This window comes from Microcaecilia unicolor, chromosome 2 (assembly GCF_901765095.1).
Source record: "Microcaecilia unicolor chromosome 2, aMicUni1.1, whole genome shotgun sequence".
NCBI classification, from domain to species: Eukaryota; Metazoa; Chordata; class Amphibia; order Gymnophiona; family Siphonopidae; genus Microcaecilia; species Microcaecilia unicolor.
The window spans coordinates 144,165,027-144,191,286 of NC_044032.1; the positions used below are offsets into that span (position 1 = coordinate 144,165,027).

Here is a 26,260-nt window from a genome sequence, read left to right on the forward strand (position 1 = left end):
TTTTTGGCAGTGAAGATCCTAACCCATGAAGGGGATTACAGACCTGAGTTTACTGCATGTCATTCCTGTGCAAGAGAAGCCATGGCAGATCAGCATTTGTGCTGTTCACCTGTTCCCAGAATTTCTGGTAGTAGTAAACCTAGCAGAAAAGGAATCAATTATCACCTTAAGCTCCAAGTTTGGGAAATCAGAAATGAAGTCTCTCTCTCTCTCTGTATATATATATATATATACACACTACCCTTTGTTTAAAACAAAATGAAAGTCAGATTTTCTGACACTCCATTATTTTATTATTTTTTTTTAGTACCCCATGCTTTCCCACTCATGGCAGGCTCAATGCGGCTTACATGGGGCAATGGAGGGTTAAGTGACTTGCCCAGAGTCACAAGGAGCTGCCTGTGCCTGAAGTGGGAATTGAACTCAGTTCCTCAGGACCAAAGTCCACCACCCTAACCACTAGGCCACTCCTCCACTATCTTTCATTATTTTACTGGTTGCAGGCAGTTTTTGGGCAGCCTGTGTTTGCCAATTTATCTAGAATACCCTTAGTCCTGAGCATTAGCGATTAATTTTGTTCTACTTAGCATGTTTTAGTTACCCTGAAGGCCAATTTGTTGTTGTCAATGACTGGAGTTGGTCATCTATGCTACTGAATATAGAAAAACATAAAAACAGGAAAAAATATTTTACTGGAAGGCAGAAATGAATTCACCACAAAAGCCCCATAGTTTACACTCAAAAATAAACTCATATTTTTTTTATCTTTTATAATTAAACACGATCTCTGTATATATATATATATATATATATATATATATATATATATATATGTTCATACTAGTTTAGAGACTGCCACAGTCTTACAGATCAAAGGCACTAAAGCTCAACTTGATGTAATTATAGCATTTGAAAGGTTCTTCAACTTAACAAAATTAGCCCAAAAAGTTTCAATATCTCACTATTAATATCTCAAAATGGGAATACTTTAAATGAAGCAGTTATCTGAAAATTGCTTTAGTGTCCTTCAATCCTCATACCAAAGAGTTCCAACGTGGACAAGTTTCGCATGACAGTTCTTCAGGGAATCCATTCAAACACCATAATTTTATTGTCATTTGGAGACTTGAATGTTCAAAGGAATGTTAGCGAGGCTGTGGATCAATTGTGTGGGAATGGGTTCCATGAAGAATCTGATGGGCCCACTATATATCTTGATAAATGGCTTTTTGTTCTACTGACCTGTAATTTTAAATAGTGCCCTACATCACTGTGTTGTATAGTAAAAAGTAAATTATTATGTGTCATACATTTCCCATTTATTTAAACAAAATAATTTTTATTTCAGGTGACACAGTGGTATATACACCCAAGAAAGTGGTAGTTATTATTGAAGCCAATGATGACCCTAATGGTATTTTCTTTCTGGAGCCAACAGACAAAACAGTTGAAGAAGGGAAGACTAATGATTTCATGTACGTAGACATTAAAATATGTTTACAATGCAACTTTGTCAGCTTCATTCACCAAGTGTTGGTTATGTTAAACAAAGACTATCCCTCCTCTTTATTAAGCCGCGTTAGCGGCTGCTGTGCGTAATACCGACACATACCCTTCCCTTTGAATGGGCTGTGTCAGCATTGCTGCGTAGCTTAGTAAACGGGGATATGTTTCTTTTCTTAATTACTTTTAACAGTTCTATTAATGTTCTTTCACCCTGGAAGTGCTTCTCAACTCAATCATTGGGGCACACACAGGTAGTCATGTTTTCAAGATATCCACAATGAATATGCATGAGATAGGTTTGCATGCACTGCCTCATTGGTTTGCAGATCTCTCTCATTTGCATTCAATTTCCTTCATGCATGCCAGTTCCTTTCCAAATCACTAAGGGATTGGTAAGGGAAGAGCTTTTTCCATTCAGTTATTGTATCAGTTAGTCCACGGTTTCAATTAATCCTCGGTTTCCATTATCGCCGAAAACCGGGGACAACCATCTCAACATTTAGGTCGACCATCTCTGAGGTCGACCTAAATGTTGAGATTTGGGCGTCCCCGACCATATTATTGAAACGAAAGATGGACGCCCATCTTGTTTTGATAATACGGGTTTCCCTGCCCCTTCGCGGTGACGTTTTGCGAAGGCGCCCTCAGGAAAACTTGGGTGCCCCGTTCGAATATGCCTCTCTAGGTCTCAACCTTTCCCCACACTTCATCCTCATTTTCTTACCCTCATTTCACACACTTACACATTCTCCCAACCCATTAACATACCCCCCCACTCATACTTACCAATTGCCAAGTACTCACTATCCCCTTGAAATTGCTACTAGAGAGCTGCATGGGAATGGGGATTGCGGGATTCCTGCAGGTATAAAGGAAGTTGCCATGGGATTTCCGTAGGGATGGAAGAAGTTGCCATGGGATTCCAGTAGAAATGTAGTCAAAATCACCAGAATGAGGCTTAGAATGTATGAAGAGAGGCAGTAGGAGCACCAAAATGAGGCTTGGAATGCCCAGAGAGGCAGCTGGAACACCAGACTGAAGCTTGAAACACTCATTGGTTGAATAGTGAATACCATCCACTGGGATTGGGATGAAATAGGAGGAATCCCTTGCACCCCCACCCCCCAATGATGTGGCTGCTCTTTCTCCCTTCTCCCTCCCAATCCACAGGCGTAGCATTTCTCGCTTCCTTCACCTTCTTCCATCATGCGATCCATTACCTCTGCTCCCTTCCCATTCCCTGCAGCACTGCACTCCTTTAATCTTCCAGTCTGCCAGCAGCATCAGTGCTAGCGAGGTAAGCATACTGCCTTCAGCAGCCACAGAAGCTTTCCCTCTGAGTATCCCGCTTATGTGGGGATAGGAAGTTGTTGCGGAGGGAAAGCTTCCAGTGCTACCGAAGGCAATGTTCTTACCTCACTGACATGCTGCCAGTGGTCTGGAAGATTGAAGGAGTGCAGCGCTGCAGGGAGAAGGAAGGAAGAGAGAGGTACTGAATCTCACAGGGATGGAGGTGGGATGCCAATCAAGCATTTCATTTGGGGGGAGGCAATGTCCCCCATCACCTCCCCCCCCCAACTATGCCCATTTTCACCTTCCACTGCCAAGGATAAGCTGCCCCCAAAAAATGAGACTCGCAACTGGAAGAAGCCAAAAAAAAGATAGAGAAAGAGAGAAAAAAAATAACAACAACAACAAAAAGATTTGTTTGGTGTGTTTGAAAGGATATAGACAGAATGGTGTGGAGGCAGTATTAAGACAGTTAGCAAATAAATTTACTTCCTTTTCTCTAAGAGTGAAATTCAGTTCAACTTCAAACATTCAAAATAGAAAACCTGAAAAGGTTTCAGGATACTTCTCAATTCTTAGTAAACAGATATGCAAATTAGTTCCACTAGCCACTTCAGGCCTGTAACCATTAATGAAGGACCCGACACAGGCCATGTTTCAACCTGATAGTTTGGATTCCTGAAGCAAGCAATCTGTAAGCTTTATAAAATGCTGGTGATAAAGGACCTCTGTAAAATTGCAATATTGGAGATTTCTAAATGAGATATTGCTTGTGAACCAGAGAACACCACTTGTGATCCCAGCATCAAAATTGCAGGGCGTCCGCAGCTCAAACTAGTAGTTGGGTCCTTCATTGTTACAATAAAGAACCTTTTTAGACTTTTGATTGCATGCCACCTTTTGTGTGTGTGGTTTGGGTCTTCTCCATTGTTTTAGGCTCTTATGACATTTATCCAGTCAGTACTGGGGTAATTAAAATCACCCATTATTATAGTCTTGACGAATTTGTTAGCTTCCATAATTTTTGTCAACATTCCTTCCTAGTAGCATTCTCTGTCTTTACACATGGAATTTCTATCCATAAAGATTCAACATTGCAATGTTTCCTGCTCAATTTTTATTCTGTTTGACTCAATTCCCTTATTAACATAGTGCTACTGCCCCCCTCCAATTTGATGCACCCTATCATTGTGATATAATTGGTATCTGGTATCACAGTATCCCACTGATTATCCTCTTTCCACCAGGCTTTGAGATGGCTATTATAGCTACCTCTTCATTTAGTAGTATATGCTCTAACCCTCCCATTTTAGTTTTAGACTTCTAGCATTTGTACACAGACATTTCAAAGTACATTTTTTGTTTGTATCTACAAGCTGCTTAGCAGTAGACAGGGATAATTTGATGTCTTTACTCTCGTGTTTTTTCTTCCTTTAATGGCACCTGATTTACTTTTGCCTTTCTTGCAATTTCTCTATCGGGATTCTCTAATTTCTCTGTTTTGATAGTATCCGTCTAAGATATATTGTTCTGAACTATGTGCTTCTGAGCGACTGTCAACTTTTCCCCAGGTTCTCATTTAAAAGGTGTGCATAACCTTTTAGAAAATGTATTAAGCATTTGAAATCATTTATTCATATTGCAGTGACATTTATCAGTGTGTGTCACCATTGAGTCAAATATTTCCTATCTTTGTGGGTAGTTGCTTTCTTGTAGATTTTTTTAAATGTTATGTATTTGCTAGGGTTGAATTAGATTTTGTCTATAGGCAGTGTTTAATATAAGTTTCATCAATGGTCTGAGGGTGTGTATAGAAAACTTTTATGTGTGTAGTATCTAATACTGGAAATCAGGATGTGTTTTTCTGTTCATGCTAATTCATTCTTCATAGGTAGCTCACTCTGTCTGATTGAATTTGCAGGGTTCTGAGGCATCGAGGACACTTTGGCAATGTTTCTTTGATCTGGAAACTGTTTGAGAATGACTCTGCTTTGAAGCCTGGGCAAGAGTTCTATGAAACATCTGGGATACTTTGGTTCATGGATGGTGAAGAATTCAAACCAATAACTCTTCACGGTCTTCCAGATAAAATTCCTGAATTCAATGAGCTATACACCTTAAAGCTAATCAATGTTTCAGGTATAGTTTTGTCTTAATTAGAGGCTAGTTTTATAAAAGAGTATCTTTAAAAATCCTCAAAATTTAAATTTAAAAAATTTATTTTGACTGGACATTTGTAAAGTTTCATCAAAGTTATTGACCTGATGATGATTATGGGTAATCTTTTCTCAGAGGAATTATCAATGCAATACTGTGCCTCTATGAATTCGCCTCTGAAGGTTCATAAAATCAAAAATATTTCTATAATTAAGAGGTATACTTTTTGAATGGATGGGTATTATATAATGACTACATAGGTGCCTTCATAAAATGGGCTCATACAATAGTGCTAAATATAAATAATGGTAGGTATGTAGAAAACACAAAACGTTTTGAAAAATAGGGAGGAAAAGACCTCATAAAGACCAAGACCACCAACATAGGAGCACATCCACTTTCTTTATAATTACCACACAAAGTGATCGGTCAAAAAGTAATCATTGGTCTACAATCATTGACCGATCACTTTCGGGCTCATTTACGAAAGAGAAAGACGCCCATCTTTCGACACATCGGAAGATGGATGTCCTCACAGAAACGTTCAAATCGGTATAATCGAAAGCCAATTTTGAACATCCCCAACTGCACTCCGTCGCAGGGACTGCCAAAGTTCAAGGGGGTGTATTGGAGGTGTAGCAAAGGCGGGACTTGGGCACGCCTAACACTTGGATGTCCTTGACCCATAATCGAAAAAAAGAAGGATGCCCCTGAGGAGCACTTGGATGTTTTCACCCGGACCTGTTTTTCTTACGACAAAGGCACAAAAAGGTGCCCAAAATGACCAGATGACCACCGGAGAGAACGGGGATGGCCTCCCGTTACTCCTCCAGTGGTCACTAACCCCCTCCCACCCTCAAAAAACATCTTTCAAAATATTTTGTGCCAGCCTCAGATGTCATACTCAGGTCCGTGACAGCAGTATGCACTTCAGACAGGCGGACCCAGGCCCATCCCCCCACCTGTTACATTTGTGGAAGAAGCAGCAAGCTCTCCAAAACCCACAACAAACTCACTGTACCCACATATAGGTGCCCGTTCACCCGTAAGGGCTATGGTAGTGTGTACAGTTGTGGGTAGTGGGTTTTGGGGTGGGTTGGGGGGCTCATCACACAAGGTAAGGGAGCTATGTTCCTGGAAGCAATTTATGAAGTCCACTGCAGTGCCCCCTAGGGTGCCTGGCTGGTGTCCTGGTATGTCAGGGGGACCAGTGCACTAAAAATGCTGGCTCCTTCCATGACCAAATGGCTTGCATTTGGTCGTTTCTGAGATGGACGTCCTTGATTTCAAAAATCGCCAAAAATCTGAAATGTCCATGTCTAGGGACGACCAAATCTAGGGGCGACCAAATTTAAGGATTTGGACGTCCCTGACGGTATTTTCAAAACGAAAGATGGACGTCCATCTTGTTTCGAAAATACGGGTTTACCCGCCCATGGATCGGGACGTTTTGCAGGACGTCCAAATCAAAACTTGGATATCCCTTTTGAAAATGCTCCTATACTGGTGGTCTTGGTCTTTATGAGGTCTTTTCCTGCGGGTAGAAATTGCTGCCGCTCTTTAAAGATAAGTGCTGTGTTATTGTGCACATTTTTGATACCTGTTTTATTGCACCGGAGAGATATTTTGTAATGAATGAAAGATATACTATTTAAAAAAAATTGAAGGGTGGTCCTATGAATATTTGCACCACAACCATTTTGTCTCAATTAAAAGAGGAACGTTCAGGTTCTTATGGTGTGAGTTGCGGTTATATCTGATGATGCCAATAAAAAAACAAAAAATATTATACTTTTGCATTTAGTTTGATGAAAAATTGGTGAAGGATGATTGTTTGGGACATTTATTATCATATATTCCTATGGGCATCTCTAGCATTTAGCGTGCACTAATCATTAGCACTAAAAATGCTAGCACTTCTTTGCAAAAGGACTCCTCAGATGAGCCAGTGGTTCCCAAACCAGGTTCTGTAGGCACACCAGCTAGTCATGTTTTCAAGATATCAACAATGAATATTCATGAAAGAGATTTGCATGCACTGCCTTCTCTGCATGCAAATATATGCACATACTTACTCCCCAATATTAAAAACCTTTTAGCTGGCCAGAAACGGCTCCTAGCCAATAAAATGGCATTTCACCACCTATCTAGCAGTGTTCAACGGGAGATCACTAGTCATCTCCCGCTGAATATTGCCGGTTAGCACTTGGCTGACAACCGGTTTATTTTGTGATATAACCAACTATTTGTTAATATTCAGTGCATTGCCGTTGAAGTTGGCAACTAAATTAGGTTGCCGAAATAGCAGGAATATCTTTGGCCGATTTACACTTGCCAGCGCTGAATATCGGCTGGACCGGTTAAATTTAAACCAGCCAAAAATACCCGGATATTCAATGCCAGCATTGAATATCTGGACTGACCAGGCTCCCTCCCATGGTCTGATTATCGAGCCCTTATAGCCACATTGTTGTTGTTTATACGTGTATGTGTTCCCATATGCACATTGATTTTGTTTGCTTGGATTTGTCCAGTTGCCAACAGGTTTAATGATACTTGGGAGCTACTAATCTGTTTTGTGAATGTTATTCTACAGGTGGGTACCCTGGTCCTGGTGGTCACTTAGCTGAAGCCATGCTAAACGTAACAGTGATGATTCCCTTCAATGATGATCCCTTTGGAGTGTTTATCATAAGCCCTGAAAACCAAGACCAGGAGGTTGCAGAGGATGTACTTTCCGAAGATGATTTATCTTATATCACCAGCTTTTCAATATGGAGACAGCAGGGTACCTTTGGAGATGTTCGGATAGGCTGGGAAATTTTGTCTGGTGCATTTAAAGATGGCTTGCCTCTGATGTCAGATTTTTTACTACTTGGATCTTTCCCTCAGTCAGTTCAGTCAAAACCTAACCTGCGACGCCATCACAGCGAAACAGATGCTTTGTACTTCAGTGGAGCTGTGGATGCATTTGGAATAGTGGGACCTGAATATCACTACAGTATGAATATCTCACTTAACAACTTTACATTTTCAGCCTGGGTGATTCCTGATGCCAACACTGATGGGTTCATAATAGCAAAGGGCACTGATAATGGAACCCTGTATTACGGTGTGAAAATTCAAACTAATGACTTGCATGTTACTCTCTTGCTTTATTATACAACATTTGCATCCAGCATGACACATGTTGCCAAGACATCAGTTATAAAGTACCTGGAAGCAAAGGAATGGCTTCATTTTCTAATTACCCTGGAGGATGGCATAATTGAATTTTACTTTAATGGAAGTCCAGTTCCTGATGGAATGAAGAGCCTGAAAGGAGAAGCTCTTGCTGACGGTAAATTTTTATTATGTACAACTTATAAAGTTTTCTGTAGATCTGAAAGTCTAAAGTATGAATATAATATTAACTGAGTCTTTGAGTAACCGTTTCTCTGTTGACAAGTGACTGATCCCATTGTATGGTGCTTATTCAGAAAGAGATCAAAGAATAGTGTTCCTTCTAAGCAGCTTTGAGCTGTGTTGGAGTACTCTACCGGCATTCCTGCTAGTGGAGGAAGGTGCAATTATATCATGCTTTCAGTTGTGAGGGAATAAGCACACTATCAGGAAAAGAGTGTGCATTCTTTGGAAACAGTGCTTCCTCTTTGCACATAGGTTGTTATTCTAGAATGCATGCACAATTTCTATTGTGAACAACTTCTAGGGGGTGTGGCCATGGGAGGGGCATAGGTGGGTCAGGAGCATGTAATTTTCCATTTGCACATGGCCATTAGCTCATGAGCACTTACCAACACCTATTTTGTAGGAGGTAAAGACTCATGTGCTAACCACGCGCAATTCAGTTAGCACACAGCAATGTAGCTGCACTGATTAGCCCCCAGACCAGCCTCCAGCACTAAAAAAATACATTTTATTTTTTTAACACGTGTGTAATGCACACCGATCCCAAAACTACCACATAAAACTGGAAGCCTGTTCCAAGCATATAGAGCAGTAAGGTGAAAAACACTGAGTCAGGAATTGGTGGTGGAGGAAAAGGGTAGTGATGAGAATGACATGATTGATGAATGGAGTTAATAAGGAGGAATGTTTGGAAAGATTGTGAGGCATTGCAAAATGGATGCACTTAGAGGTGAATGGGTAGATCTTGAATTATATGTGGAAATAGATAGGATGTAGTAACTCGAGGAGGGGTTGTAAGTGTGTAGCAACACTGGTGAGATTTATTTATTTGTTACATTTGTATCCCACATTTTCCCACCTTTTTGTAGGCTCAGTGTGGCTTACATAGTTCCGGAGAGGTGGTTACAGACTCCGGTGTGAACAGTACAGATTGGTTTGTACAAGTAAAATTAGTTAGAATTGGGGTGATTTGTCCCTTGCAGAGTGCAAGGGTGGGAACCGCGGCAAGGGATAGGGTATTGTCTGTTTCCTAGTTTGATTATTGTGCTTCATATTCGGTGTTTATGTCTGTTCTGTGGGGTATGCCTTTTTGAAAAGGTGAGTCTTTTGATTTTTTTGGAAGTTTAGATGGTTATTCGTGGTTTTCAGATATTTTGGTAGTGTATTCCAGAGATGTGTGCATATGTAGGGAAAGCTGGATGCATATGTTGATTTATACTTCAAACCCTTGCATATTGGGAAGTGAATGTTTAGGTACTTGCTTGCTGATTCAATTGTGTTTCTAACTGGTAAGTCGATTAAATCAGTCATGTAGCCCGGAGCTAAGCCATGGATTATTTTGTGAACAAAAGTACAAATCTTGAAGGCAATGCATTCTTTGATAGGTAGCCAGTGCAGTTTTTCGTGAAGGGGTCTTGCACTTTCAAATCTTGTTTTTCCATAAATGAGCCTGGCCGCTGTGTTCTGAGTGGTTTGGAGTTTCCTTAAGATCTGTTCCTTGCATCCCACAATAATCGACTTGGGTTAGTACCATTGTTTGAATCATATTATGAAAAGTTTCCCTCGGGAAGAATTGTTTTACCCGTTTGAGTTTCCACATTGTGTGAAACATTTTCTTTGTGGTGACAGTTGCTTGGTTCTCTAGAGTTAAGTTGCTGTCTTTGGTAATGCTGAGGATTTTCAGGTTGTCTGAGATTGGGAGTGTGTAATCCTGGGTATGTATGGCTGTGGCTCTGGGGTGGATTGTGCTGTGTTGGGATGAAAGAATGAGCCAGTGTGTCTTTTCTTTGTTGAGTTTTAATTTGAAAGCCGATGCCCAGGAATCCATTATGCTTATGCTGTTCTTTATTATGTTGGTGATTTCTGATGAGGTTGATTCAGTTGCTAAAAATATAACATGTCTATAGCAGCTCTAAATTTAAACATCTAGCCTAAACATTTAGGGGCCCTTTTACCAACAGCGGTAAATAGAGGTACTGAGGAGGTTCGCCTTAGCATGCGGTTCCTCAGTATCTCTCCACTCTTATCTCTCCCTACACTCCTCCCCGGGAACTCCGTTCACTGGGTAAATCTCTCTTATCTGTACCCTTCTCCTTCACTGCCAACTCCAGACTCTGTTCCTTTTATCTTGCTGCACCATATACCTGGAATAGACTTCCTGAATCACTACATCAAGCTCCAGCTCTGGCCATCTTCAAATCTAAGCTAAAAGTCCACCTTTTTGTGGCTGCTTTTGACTCCTAATCCCTGTTCACTTGTTTAGTACCCACGTCTGTTTTATAATTCCCATCCTGAGTAATTCCCTTATCCCTTATTTGTCCTGTTTGTCCTAGATAGGTTGTAAGCTCTGTCGAGCAGGGACTGTCTTGTCATGTTCAAATGTACATTGCTGCATATGTCTAGTAGTGCTATAGAAATAAGTAGTAGTAGTAATTCTTGTGCACAAAGTGCATTTTTACCATTGGGGTAAACTGGCCAATTTTCCCTTTTTTTCCATTTTAATGGCCATATACTAATTTTTCTATTAATGTGTGAGAACCTACTGCCACCTATTTTATAGGTGCTAGGGACTCACGCCAAACCTACGTTAATCAATGACCATACACTAACCAATTAACAAAGAACATGCCCACTCTCCACCCCAAGACCCACCCCAGTGCAAAAAACATAAATGCAGGCACATCCCCAAATTACTGCAGGATGCCTCAGTACCAACCTTAGATGTGGATTTCTAAAGCTGGAACATATATAGATATTGCTGCATGAAATATGTATAATTGTCAATGTTTATCTTAGATATTTAGTTGACTAAGTGGTTACTGACTTTTGGAATTGGACCAGAGCTTTTTTTATGCAGCTACTGTTGGTTGCATTCTTTTACTTTTGACATTGGACTTCATTTTTCTGTTAAATACAGGTATTGCAGTACTTGTATTGAACCTGTGAATGTACTGTGGAAATCTATGTGACCCATGATGAATGTTTTTCTGAAACTGGGCCAAGTTAGGTCCTGTTTCCTTTAAAGTTGACATTTGGATAAACTCTTGCTGTGTTTGTCCTTCCTTGGATCTCTGCTGCTTCTTGGTTGTCTATCTTAGATATTTAACATAAGAACTTAGGACCCCTTTTACCAAGCTGAGGCAAAAGGGGGCCGGTGCTGGTGTCGGCACGTATTTTACATGTGTGCTGAGGCCCCCTTTTACCGCAGCTGGTAAAAGGGAAGTCTTGCCTTCCTGCAGTAAAGCACTTTCAATGCGGCCATTTCGGTGGGGGTGGGGGGGGGGGGGAAGCCCTTACCGCCATCACCGCCATCCATTGAGGGTGGTGGAAGGGCTCCTGTGTTAACATGGCAGTAACCAGGTACACTCCGGCACTACAAAAATAAATACATTTTTATAGCATTGGAAATGACAGCGCACTAGAGGTGGGAAGTATCGCTGCTTAGTAAAAGAAGCCCATAATTTTTATAGGGCATGTAGACTGGGAAACATAAAAATAGCCATACTGGGTCAGACCAATGGTCCATCTAGCCAGTATCCTATTTCAAACAGTCCATGTCACAGGCACCTGACAGTAACTATACTACTGAATACTGAGCTCCCTACTGTTTTAACTTTAAGCTAGTTTACAAGGAAAATATGGAATCAAGTAACAGGAAACAGAACTTCATCATCATTAAGAGGTAAAAGAAATATACAGACACAATCTGAATCCAAAACCCACCAAGCCAGCCCTTCAAAGATCTAATACATCATCATGTCTGAACCCTCAGTTCCTCCTTGGAAATAATAATATCCATTAGTTGTTTTGGATAAAAAAACATATAAACTTTACCCTCAAAATTTACCACACAAGTGCAAGGAAATCGCAAAACAAACCTAAAACCCAGCTTCTGAGCTATTACATGCAAAGTGAGGAACACTTACCACCATTTTTGAGTTGCTCTTGACAAGTCAGGAAAAATTCTAGTTTTAGATCCCCAAAACAACTGATCCACTGATAGAAAATAAAGTCTTAGAACAGCATTCTGGTCATTCTCCAGAGCAAATGTCACAACAACAGTAGATCTGGATGTAATAACATGTAATGATGACTCCAAAAATTCAGTTAAATTCATAATGGATACATCAGTCGGTTCAGATGGAGGTTGCCCAGATATAGCCAAATACCGGGCATGAACCATGGAAGGAATGGCCTCTGATGGCAACTTCAATATTTCCCTCATGTATTTCCTTGTTATTGTGGGCAAAAAAAGTTATTTCTTTTTTTTCTCTTTATATTTTATTTCCTTTTGAAATTTGTGATATTTCTTTTTGTCATGAACGTTGTGATTGTCATTATGCGAAATTTAATAAATATTGACAGATATAAACTTAAACTAGTTTAAGTTGATAAGAAACTGAAGTGTATTTATTATAATTTCAGGTCCTGGAACAATTCGAGTTGGTGCAGGGGTAAATGGTGGCAGCAGGTATACAGGAGTAATGCAGGATGTGAGACTTTATGAGCGCAAATTAAATCAAGCAGAAATCCGTGAGCTTCACAGCACTCCAGCGAAGGCTGACTTGCATCCTGTGTCTGGGTATCTGGATTACAAACAAGGAGAAAGCAATAAATCCTTCATTATTTCAGCAAGAGATGATGATGAGGAAGAAGGAGAGGAGCAGTTTGTGTTGAAACTAGTATCTGTGCGTGGTGGAGCTCGACTTCCGCAGGAAAACATTACAGCAACACTTAGGATACAAAAAAGTGACAATGCCAATGGATTATTTGGTTTCACGGGACCTTGTATACCAGAGGTAAGATGTGCAGGAATAGAATTAAAATGCATCTCAGATTACCAGTAAGATGAATCATTTAAGAATATTTATGTAGACCAGCACCAGACTTGGTTTAGGGTGTGTTTATTTTGTACAATAATTAGCAACAAATGAATAATGTGTAATCATTTTCAATAAAGTGCTCATCTGTGAATTAGAACAGGCTATTTCTCACTGCTGAGGCATATATAGCTAAAGATCTTGCTTAGAGAATACACTTTTATAGGTACATTTCCAGATGCTTATTCAAGAGCTCATCTGAGGGTCACTGAAACTGAGGTTCTCAGGCTTTTTTAAAAATTCTGTTTATTGTTGAATGGCATACAATCAACAAATCAGCAGCTGAAATTTGCCGTTCAGTTTCAGTCAAAGCTGAAGCCTAAGCTGAAAATGGTGCCTCCCTCCCCCTCCCAGCAGAGAGAGCGAGCCCATGGACACTTATAAAGATATGATTTCTGCTAATGGACATGGACGCTTAAAATGATGTTCTTAAAGCTATTTTTCAAGATAAGTACAAGTTAAAGTTTTTTAAATAAATTAATGTTTTTCTGTTTATGGAGAGGTTTTTGTGCTGATGATAAAAACAGAGCTAGTGAGACTGAAGAATGGTCAGAACTCACAGGGTTTTCCTCCCATAATTTGACTGAGTATTATGTCATGTTTGTTCACAACAATATTTAAATGGTGGAGATGTTGCTTTGAATTATTGGGATATTTCTACTCTACAATGACAAATCACACTTGGGGGGGCATTTTTGAAAGAAATGTCCAAGTTGCGATTTGGACGTCTTTGCAAAAATTCGAAATCCAGGGGCGGAGAAACCCATATTTTCAAAAAAAGATGGACGTCCATCTTTTGTTTCAAAAATACCATCAGAGACATCCAAATCCTTAAATTTGGATGTCCCTAGATTTGGACGTGCTTGGATCTGGACATTTCTGACTTTCAGTGATTTTTTTTAAGCCAAAGACATCCATGTCAAAAACATCCAAATGCAAGACATTTGGGCATAGGAGGAGCCAGCATTTGTAGTGCACTGGTCCCCCTGACATGCCAGGACACCAACTGGGCACCCTAGGGGGCACTGCAGTGGACTTCATAAATTGCTCCCAGGAACATAGCTCCCTTACCTTGTATGCTGAGCCCTCCAACCCCCCCCCCCCCCAACCCACTACCCACAACTGTACACCACTACCATAGCCCTTATGGTTGAAGGGGGCACCTATATATGGGTACAGTGGGTTTCTGGTGGTTTTGGAGAACTCACTGTTCTCCACAAGTGTAACAGGTAGGGGGGTATGGGCCTGAGTCCGCCTGTCTGAAGTCCACTGCAGTACCCACTAAAACTGCTCCAGGGACCTGCATGCGCTGTCATGGACCTGGGTATAACATCTGAGGCTGGCATAGAGGCTGGCACGAAATATTTTGAAAGATGCTTTTTCAGGGTAGGAGGGGGTTAGTCACCACTGGGGGAGTAAATGGAGGTCATCCCCGATTCCCTCCAGTGGTCATCTGGTCATTTTGGGCACCTTTTTGTGCCTTATTTGTAAAAAAAACCACATCCAGGTGTTTGTCAGGGACGTCCTTGCTTTTTTCGATTATGGGTCAAAGACATCCAAGTGTTAGGTACGCCCAAGTCCCGCCTTTGCTACATCTCCAACATGCCCCCTTGAAATTTGGACGTTCTTGTGACAGACTGCAGTTGGGGATGTCCAAAATTGGGTTTTGATTATACCGACTTGGACGTCTCTGTGAGAAGGACGTCCATCTTCTGTTTTATGTCACAAGATGGATGTCCTTCTGTTTCGAAAATGAGCCTGTTGGGTATACATATAAAGTATCACATACCATGTAAAATGAGTTTATCTTGTTGGGTAGACTGGTTGGACCGTCATTTACTAAGTTACTATGAGGCATATTTTCAAAGCACTTTGGGAGGCTAAGTTCCATAGGTTTCTATGGAACTTTGGGAGGCTAAGTGCTTTGAAAATGAGCCTCTATATATGTTATGTTACATTCTTTCAACTAATTGTTTAATGAAGACTAACATTAGTGCATGGCCATTAATTGAGGAAATAGAGAATTGGCCATTTTTCCGTTTACTTTCTGTGCAGGTGATTCAAGGGAAAAAATAAGTCGTAGATGTGAATTTCTTATTAGGGCTGGGTAAAGCTTTGCAATGGTTATATACTTGAAGAAGAAATTTGATTCATTAATTTTTATATTCTGCATATATTAATTAAAACTGAATGAGAAGACAAAGACAGAGATGAAAAGCACAGTCGTGGACATTTGTTTGAGGCAAAATGATAGAAGTCTCCCTCACATGGTCAGATTACAGAGCAAAGCCCTCATGTTTGCATTTTTATGGACTACATTTATGTGTACAACTGACTGATCAGCAGGTATACTTAAAACACAAATTTGTGGGAAGAGGCTTTGCTTACCCCCGGATTATATAAATGGTGCACAAAGTTCCGTACTCAAAAATGCTCACTATCCTGAGAAGGGCGCATAACTAAACTGGCTATTGAGCCAATTAGTACTAATAATTGGGTGTTAGCAATCAATTACTGTTAATTGGCAACAATTTGGATTTGGCACATGCATCTTGCTAAGTGCTATTCTAGAAATATCTGTGTGCAAATCTTATAGCGTGCCACTGAAAAGGGGCGTAGCCATGAGAGGTGCATGGGCAGGTTAAGGTGTTTATTAAAGTTGTGCACAGTAATACTGAATAGGGGGATCCGTGCTTAAAGTACATGCCAGGATTTACATCAGGTTTGAGTTGGTGCCCAAAGTTTGGCACGGAAATCGGCTCTACATGCTATTCTATTAAACGGCACCCAATTCCGAGCATAGTTTCCAGAAAAGCACTCCATGAAGATTTTTTCATTGCTGTTTTTAGAGTGCCATTTACTGAATCTAGTCCTTTGTCGATACAGCACTGAAATTTGGTTAAGAAATAACCATGTGTGGAGAAGAAAAGAAGAGTCAAAGATGATGCCAAGATTATAGACTGAGAGAACTGGGAAGATGACAAGTTTATCAACAGAAACAGAAAAAGGAGGGGTGAGGGAGAAAGATAAGGAGGTGAAGATTCACATATACCGCTGAATCCTTGGGTGCCACTGTGACCCCCTCAACCCAGTTAAAAACTATGCATTTTTTCCTAATCTGACTTTCCATGTTAAGGAATTAAAATTTATGTGGTTTATTTAGGGGCCCTTTTACTGAGCTGCGCTATAAAGTGACCAGTGATATGACTAGCGTATGAGTTTTCCGTTCTCTGAGACCACTTTTAGCACAGCTGTAAAATGGCCACATTTTCTATTTCCTCAAATAATGGCCATGCGCTAGTTTCCCAATTAGCACATGGTCATTAGTGCCAGACCCTTACTGACACCTATTTTCTAGGCAATAAGGGCTCTCGTCCTAATCATGCGCTAATCAATTAGCATGTGACGATGTAGCTGTGCTAACTATTGAGCACTGGACATGCCTACTCTCTGCTCCCATACACATCCCCAGCACCAAAAAATAAAAAGTACTTTTCAGTGCGTGGGAAGCATGCTCAGATCTGAAAACTACTGCAGGATGCCTGAGTGCACCCCGAGTTAGTGGATTTAAACCTGCTGTAAGTGCACGTTAGTACTTACTGCAGCTTAGTAAAAGGGCCCCTTAATATAATACATCAATAATAAAAAGCAACTAGCACTAAAATCACAAAATTTGGCATAATAATTTTGCTTAGAATTTACCCTGACCATTAAACAATGTCACTAGAAAAGCATCACAGGTTCACCTTAGAGGGGTATTTTAAACTTCTGTAGGGACAACGCCACCTGCATAGCACTATATAGCACTTCTATATGGTATTATAATATGTGACACTACACCTCAGAGCTTGGCTCATGAAAACTTCCTTGCAAAATTCCACTAAAGACTACAGTCATGGGCCTAGATCAGCATGACTTGGCAAAACTTTGCCAAGGTCTGCAGGAAATTCCCCCGCCAACTTGGCTAATGCCATCTCTAGGCAGCTGTGGCAACATCTATGTATTGTTTGCTGAAACCACATTTCCTTGGTCAAGCTGATCCTCCAGAATGATGCAAAAGGGACAATGTTGTGACTCTTCAAATCATAACATCTGAAGCAGACAAGATTGTTGTGACAGACAAGTCAGAGCTTGCCAGCTTCAAGGATCCTGGCTTCCACAAGAACTGTATAAATAGATGTCAAAAACGAAAGTGAGAGAGCTGTTTTTTCCATCTGACCTGAACTGCTATTCAGGTTTTATACCAGCCAACCATTCTGCCTTGCTTGAATGAGACACTTTAGGGAATATTCTGCCTACTACTGATCATTTGGTGACCCATCTACATTCAGGTTGTATACTGCTATGTTACTGCTAATGAATTAAGATAAGAGGCTGGACTAAGAAGCCTACCTTAGGATTTAAGTTGTGTTTTCTCCGAACTAATTTTCTGATAAGAACATTTTTGTTATTTCCTTGTGTTACATAAGTACATAAGCACTGCCAAGCTGGGAAAAGACCAAAGGTCCATCTAGCCCAGCATTCTGTCTCCGGCAGCGGTCAATCCAGGCTCCAAGAACCTGGCAAAACCCCCAAATTTAATAACGATCAATGGACTTTTCCTTCAGGAATCTTTCCAGACCCCCTTTAAACTCATTCATTTCCAGTTGTATATAATTCATAGTTACTGGTGTTTTCACTAGTTACTTTTCAATAAACCGTTTTTATTTTTCTAACCACTGGCCTGTTTCATTATATGTCAGTCTAATTGAGATATGGGCTTGGATCCATAGATAAAGGAATGCCTCATTATATATTTCTAAATACCAGAGTGCTACCTTATAATTATTTATACTAAGACATTATGTTCCTAATTGTACTGTATATAGTGTGACCTGTGACCCCCCCCCCCCACACTTCTTTGGAAATGGCAATACATGTTTATAGTGAAATATGAAATTTTTTACCCTTGAAAACATGTGTTCTTCTATTTACTATTGCAGTTTTAAATCCATCTTTCTTATTAGATTTGTATACATTTATTACACAGTAGAAAACATTTTGCGTTTCTTTTCAGGTTTCTGATGAGGGTTCCACCATATCTTGTGTTGTGGAGCGGACACGAGGAGCCCTGGACTCTGTATCTGTTTTCTATACTCTTTCTCAGATTGACCCCACCAGTATCTATGGCTCCACTGCTGATTTTACTAATACCAGTGGAGTTATCACCTTCTTTCCTTCCTCCAGATCTGAGGTAATCCCTATCTCCTTATTAAAATTGTTTCTTTCTTTTTGAAAGCCTTTTAGAAATAAACTGGCTGATATTCAACACAATCTAGCTGGCTGCGGACTGGTTAAATCGCTTGGTATGGGCTAACCACTAATTTTCAGTGGCACTTAACCAGCTAAGTGCCACTGAAATTCACCACCATCTAAGTGCCACTGAAATTCACAGTTACTGCTGGTTTCTATATATTGCACCAAGAGATCCATGCAGAAATCCAGGCATATTCTATAATAATGCACATAACTTAATTGGCTAACAAGCTATTCAGGATTGATAACAGCACTTAATAAGCAATAATGAGCAGTAATTGGCAATAATTAGAATTTATGCGCTCAACTCTCTCAGCATATTCTGTAATAAACTGTGCCTAAATTCTAATGCTTGCAGTTCAAAAAGGGGCGTGACTATGGGTGGGAAAATGGGCATTCCATGGGTGTTCCAAAATTTACACACGTAGTTATAGAATATGGCCCAGCATGCATAAATCTACGCATGGGGATTTACACCACATTTTCATTGGTGTAAAAGGAGGCACTTAGTTTTAGTCTCTTGGATATCAAATAAGCATATTCTATATACTGTGCCTAAATCTATGTGCTGCTTATAGAATGCGCTCAGGTGGAAATGTTTACTGTGCAGATTTTTTAGGTGCCTTATATAGAATCTGGCCCTTAGTGCTTAACTCTAAGCTGGCTATGTTGGGTATGTTCTAGGGACAGAGTCAGCAATTGGCCACTGAAGTGCTGATAGTCAGCACTTAAGTGGCCAGCCAGGTTCAGTGCATAAATGGGCAGCATAAATCACAGTCCTAAATGTATGTACTAATTCATGGCTGCTTAAGTGCTGAATATTGACTTAAGTGGCTATGTGTTGGACAGCTCAAAAATAACTGGATATTAAAAGCTGAAGCCTGCACAGGTCCTGGATTTGACTATCTAGGGATAATGCCATCGGCGGTGAGCAATACACTCGCCCCCTATGGCTGAATATTGACACCAATGTTTTCTAATGAAAGTTTACAATGATATATCATGAAAGTATATAACAGCATAACATAAGGACCCATCTAGCACAGCACCCTGTTTCTAACAGTGATGAGCAGTGAGTGTCGAAAGAAAGTGGTGAGCTCTATCCATCATCTCTATGTTTAACCTTTAAAATTTTTGTACTCTTGGCACGAGGATGTACTGAATATGGGGCTATATCTCTAGGGCCCTTTTACTAAGAAGCACTAACACAGGATTTTCCCACATGCTAAACCCATTTCTGGTTCGTCCATAAAATAGATCATTTTTTATTTTTTTTTAGTTTGCAGGTTGTGCACTAATGTTGTCATTAGTTCATAGCAACTGCAAATACTTAAATGTGGGAGCACTTACCACCTCCTATTTAGGGGGTGCTAAGGGCTCCTGCATTAACCCTATGTTATTCAGTTAGCACTCTCTAATGTGAGCATGCCACCTGAATAGTACTTCAACACCCATTATCTGTCCTGAAACATCTCCTTCAAAATTAAATTGAAAAAATAGTGCATGGTTAGTGCACAAAAGGAAACATTACTGAGAGACACTTTAGTGTGTCCTGCAGTAAACCTATTTTGGCGTGCTAAGCCTGTGTTAGGGCTTAGTGCATTTAACACCCCTTTAGTGAGCATACCTGAGTTTGGGGCCCAACCAGGCAGGAATCCCCCTGGACCAGCCCTGTCAGTCCCTTGTATGTGTGGTATCTGAAGCCTCCATCTGAGGTAGAAGGGTTTTAGCAGGTGAGATTTTCCTCCTTTCTCCCCGGGAAAATTCCAACGAACACTTCTGTGAACTTAAATCTCTTAGGATTTTCTAGTCCTCTGTTATCTGTGGCCTGCACTATCCTGACATGTTTCACAGATTTCCCAGAGCAGAGAAATCACTCTGTATTCACTCCCTCTCCTTCTCTCAAGTACAGATAGAAAGACACAGAGGGGTCCTTTTACAGAGCGGCAGTAAGCCCAAAATGGGCTTACCACTCGCTCTTCTGGGACTACTGCTGGCCCAATGCGGCCTCTGGCAGTAGTACTGCCCCATATGCGTGCCATTTCTACATAAGAATACCCATACTGGGTCAGACCAATGGTCCATCTAGCCCATGGCAACACTCCATACTACAAATCCCAGGGCAAGCAGTTGCTTCCCATGTCTGCCTCAATAGCAGACTATGAACTTTCCCTCCAGGAATTTCCTTTTTTAAACCCAGATACGCTAACCGCAAAGAGTTCCAGAGCTTAACTATTCGTTGAGTGAACAAATATTTCCTCCTATTTGTTTTAAAAGTATTTCCATGTAACTGCCTTGAGTGTCCCCTAGTCTTTGTGCTTTTGGAACGAGTAAAAAATCAGCTTACTTCTACTCGTTCTACACCACTCAGGATTTTGTAGACCTCAATCATATCTCCCCTCATCCGTCTCTCTTCCAAGCTATAGAGCCCTAACCTCTTTAACCTTTCCTCATATGAGAGGAGTTCCATCCCCTTTATCATTTTGGTCGCTCTTCTTTGAACCTTTTCTAATTCCGTAATATCTTTTTTGAGATACTGCGACCAGAACTGAATGCAGTACTCAAGGTGTGAACGCACCATGGAGCAATAACAAAGGCATTATAGTATTTTCAGTATTATTTACCATCACTTCCTAATAATTCCTAGCATACTATTTGCTTTTTTGGCCACCACCGCACACTGAGCAGAAGATTTCAGAGTATTATCTACAATAACAACACCCAGATCTATTTCTTGAGCGCTGACCCCCAAGGTGGACCCTAGCATCAGGTAACTATGATTGGGATTATTCTTTCCAATGTGCATCACCTTGCATTTGTCCACATTAAATTTCTTCTGCCATTTGGATGCCCAGTCTTCCAATTGCCTAAGGTCTTCCTGCAATATTTCACAGTCCGCACATGTTTTAACAACCTTGAATAGTTTTGTATCATCTGCAAATCTGATCACCTCACTCGTCGTTCCGATTTCCATATCATTTATAAATATGTTAAATAATACTGGTCCCAGTACAGATCCCTGTGGCACTCCACTGTTCACCCTCCTCCATTGAGAGAAATGACCGTTTAACCCTACCCTCTATTTTCTGTCCAATTACCAATTCCTAATCCACACCAGAACCTTGCCTCCTATCCCATGACTTTTTAATTTTCTCAGGTGTCTGTCATGAGAAACTTTATCAAAAGATTTCTGAAAATCTAGATACAGTACATCAACCGGCTCACCTTTATCCACACATTTATTCACGCCTTCAAAGAAATGAAGCAAATTGGTGAGGCAAGACTTCCCTCGGCTGAACCCATGCTGACTCTGTCCCACTAGCCATGTTTGTCTACGTGTTCTGTAATTTTATTCTTCATAATAGTTTCCACTATTTTGCCCGGCACCGATGTCAGACTTACTGCTCTATAATTTCCCGGATCACCCCTAGAACCCTTTTAAAAATCAGCGTCACATTGGCCACCCTGCAATCTTCAGGTACTGCAGACAATTTTAACGACAGGTTATATATTACTAACAGCAGATCAGCAATTTCATGCTTGAGTTGTTTGAGTACCCTTGGATGTATGCTATCCAGTCCAGGTGATTTACTACTCTTTAATTTGTCAATTTGACTCAGTACATCTTCCAGGTTTACCAAGATTTCTTTTAGTTCCTATGCATCATCACCCTTGAAAACCATTTCCGGTACAGGCAGATCTCTTACATCTTCTTCCGTAAAGACAGAAGCAAAGAATTCATTCAGTTTCTCCGCTCTGGCCTTTTCCTCCCTGAGCACCCCTATTGCTCCTTCGTGATCTAACGGTCCCACGGATTCCCTCGCAGGCTCTTTGCTTTTGATGTACCTGAAAAAGTTGTTACTGAGAGTTTTAGCCTCTGTGGCAAGTTTCTCTTCATATTTTCTTCTATCCTTCTTTATTAATGCTTTTCATCTGACTTGCCAGTGCTTATGTTGCTTCTTATTTTCTTCATTTGGGTCCTTTTTCCATTCTTTGAAGGACAATCTTTTGACTGTAATGGCCTCTTTTACTTCACCTTTTGACCACGTTGGCTGACATTTTCTTTTCTTTCCACCTTTGCAAATATGTGGAATGCATCTGGACTGGGCTTCCAAGATGGTATTTTTAAATAACATCCACGTCTGATTTAGTGTCCTAACCTTAGCAACTGATCTTTTTAGTTTATTTTTAACCATTTCCCTCATTTTATTATAGTTGCTCTTTCGAAAATTAAATGCAGCTATAGTAGATTTCCTTTGCGGGTTCATCCCAGATAGTAGCTCAAACTTGATCATATTACAATCACTGTTTCCCAGGGAATCCAGCACTGCCACCTCTCGCACTATGCCCTGCACACTACCAAGTACCAGATCCAAAATGACTCCCCCTCTTGTCAGTTCGTGGACCAGCTGCTCAGTCATTTCTTACATCTAGAAATTTTACCTCCCTGACACTCCCTGATGTAACATTTATCCAGTCAATATTGGGGTAATTGAAATTACCCATTATTATAGCGTTGCCCAATTTGCCAGCTTTCCTAATCTCTTTAAACATTTCTTCATCTTGAAATGTCTTGAGTGCCGGTAACCCGGTGGTAATCGGGCATTGCCGCATGCTGCCTGATGACTGCCAGGTTAAGCGTGGGAAGCCCTCAGTGGGTGCTGGTGAGGGCTTCCCGCCGAATGGCCACGCCGTAAGAGTTCTCTCACCGCGTGGCCATTTTTTGGGGCTTTTACCGGCTGTGGAAAAAAAGGCCATAACAAGTGGGAAAAACAGCCCAGCTGCTACCACAGGGCCCTTTTTCCCGCAGCTTAGTAAAAGGACCCCAGAGGAGACAGAGCGAGACACACACACACACACACACACACACACACAGAGTTTCCCTCTAATTTAGCTTCTTTCGAATTCCAGCCCTCTGTAGGCAAAACTTTTTAATGCAGTCTCTTACATCACAAAGGAAACCTCTTCCTTCCCCTCCCAGGCAGATAGAGGAGCAGAAATGTCCCTTTTTATCTTCACTCCTGGTTTTCTTTCAACCAAATCTTGCTCTAATGATAATCCAGACCTTTTTTTCTATTCACTAACCCATGAAAACTGCCTAGCTCACCTAGGGCCATTTCACTTGCCCTCGCTAGGTATAAGGGTAAGGCATTTGCCTTATCATCAAAAATGCCTCCATTTCACCTGCACAACCTGTGCCCCTTTCCAAATGTTTTACTTCCAGCTGCTTTGCATGTGCAAATGTTCACAGTTGGTGATCCTCTTCTCCACAGTAAATTCAATAATCTTCATATGGCTGTGATCTTTCTCCTGTAGCACAAACTGAGAGATAAGATGAAGGTTGTTGCTAGGAAGAAAATAAAAAAATAATTTCAACTGACAGTCTGTCCCCAGCATACAAACATTTCTCATTAAATCGCTTCTCAGAGGGGTCCCACAACCCAATCTCCAGTCTGTTTTTAACAAATAAACAATGTCTCATTAAATCTTCTTTATAGGGTTTCAGGCACCCCTCTGACTTTTTATGTTAAAAAGCTCTGACTTGCGAGTTGCAAATTCAGGGGCTTGTTTACTAAAATGTATAAGCGAAATTTTAGCAAGTTGTTATCGGCTAGTGTGGTGGCAAGGGAGTCATCAAAACATTTGTATTACGGATATACACAGGACCAACATTTTTGGTTTGTCTGTTATTTGTGTCTTTTTCTCCAGGTTTTGGCCATTGTTTTTCATTTTCACACATTCATGTTAATAACCTATTTGGATTCACATTAGAACTTTTTAACACAGGCTAATTTTGACAACCTAAAAATTAATGTGTGTAAAGGTGTGTTAAATCAATTTAGCATGTACCACATTTTTATGCTTTAGTTAGTTAACATAATGATGAGGTGCTTTTCATGTATTTGCATTTTATTTAGCTTTCATTGGAGTACTAAACATGCATTAAGAGCAATTAATTCCCAATTATTCCCTTAAGACACATTAGTAACTACTCCTCAGAATGTGCTTTAATGAATCTAATCTAATCTAATCTATTCTAATCCGTGTTTTATATACCGCTCTATCCCAGCAAGAGGTTCCAGGCAGTTTATATAAAAGAAGCTCAAACAAAAATAATTATATAATTAAAAAATAAATAAAAAATTGGCCATCAAATTTACCAAATAAAACAGATTTCAACCTCTTACACAGGTGCATATAATTTTGATCTAATCATAGTACACTTGGTAATTTATTCCAAATAGCAATTGCTTGAACAGTAAACATAGAATTCAACTGACACTTAAACCAAATATTTTAAAATATAAGACACCTCAATAGCAAACTCTAGTTGACATATAAAAACAGTGAGAGAAAAATTGAGGGGTCCTTTTACCAAGCTGCGGGAAAAAGAGCCCTGCGCTAGCGGTGGGGGCCACTTTCCCCCTGCGCCAAAGCCCTTTCTAGCGCATTGGGTAAAAAAGCCCCCAGACATACATGGCCATGCAGTAAGAGAACTCTTCCCGCATGGCCATGGAGAGGGAGCCCTTACCGCCACCCATTGAGGTGGCGATACGGGTTCCTGCGCTAACCATGTGGTAACCGGGCAGCATGCGATGATGCCCAATTCCCACCGCGTTATTGCTGCACAAACCATTTCTGGGGGTTTTCTTTTTCCCCCAGAAATGGCACATGCTAGGGGCGAGACTAACACAGGCAGCCACGTTGGGCTGGTGGTAGTTCCAGAAGAGCGGGCAGTAAGCCCGCGTTGGGCTTAACGCTGCTCTTTAAAAGGGTCCCTTAATTAGTAATATAGAAATGTGAAGAAACAGTGTGTTTTAAGCCTTTGAAATGTATTGGATATTTTACTGCCTTAATTATGTCCTAAAGTGTATTTCTCTTATTTGGCCAGCAGGTAGTGTTTTTTTGTCTTTTTTTTTTTTTTTTTTTGCTATAAAGTTGTTACATAGAAATGAATTTTCTTTCTTTAGTTTTAGCACAAAGATAGGAAATAAGAAGCAGTATACTTTTGAATTTTATTGTGCTGGGTTCTGATTGGCCCAGGAACTCATTTCCTTTAGAGTGTACTGGTTTTGCCTCTAGTCTTAGCCAGGAAGAAAACAGAGCAGTATCTCTTTGCTGAGGCTCAGTAAACAAACAGTTATATGTTCTGATCTTCCCAGGTACTTAAAGTAAACAAATGTTTAGTTAGTGTTATAATTGATCTATATTTCAGTTGCCTGTTATTGTTTGCTGTTTGCACATTTTTTGTTCATTGTTCAATTTTCAAGACAATAAACAATCTTCAGTTTATTGCCTCATTTTCTGGACTGATAAAGATTCTTGGTGATTTGTGTGTTGGGTTTGTGAGTGCTTTCTGGGAACTGTGGGACCACTGGGAGTGTGGCCCCAATAACCTAGAAATCACTGGGGATAATATGAGAGCAGGAGACTCACCCAGAAGTGGTTGGGACCCAGTCAGTGGGAGGAGGGTGCTAGTGTAGAGCACAGGCGGCAGGTGCAGGCGCACCTGAGCTGTGCTGGGGATAGACCCTGTAAGTGGCCATGAGGTAGATACAGGCAGGTGGCTAGGCGTTTCGTGACAAGAAGTATTGTCATATAGTATCTGAAGTACTATACATGTGATTTTAAAAGTAATCCGTGCACGAACTCAAAGCCAATGATGTTTCTTAATAGATACACTTTCCCACTTCCTCAACCAAAAAATTAACCTATGCACATTC

At 40.5% G+C, this 26,260-nt stretch overlaps 1 protein-coding gene across 1 annotated transcript in view; it reads left to right on the plus strand.

Moving 5' to 3' along the window:
• The window catches only part of ADGRV1 (adhesion G protein-coupled receptor V1), a 921,762-nt gene that overhangs the window by 106,864 nt on the left and 788,638 nt on the right, over positions 1-26,260 (plus strand). The window contains 5 exon segments of the mRNA XM_030193377.1: positions 1,349-1,475; positions 4,718-4,935; positions 7,550-8,293; positions 12,787-13,160; positions 18,298-18,474. Of these exon segments, the coding sequence (XP_030049237.1) occupies positions 1,349-1,475; positions 4,718-4,935; positions 7,550-8,293; positions 12,787-13,160; positions 18,298-18,474 (1,640 nt within the window).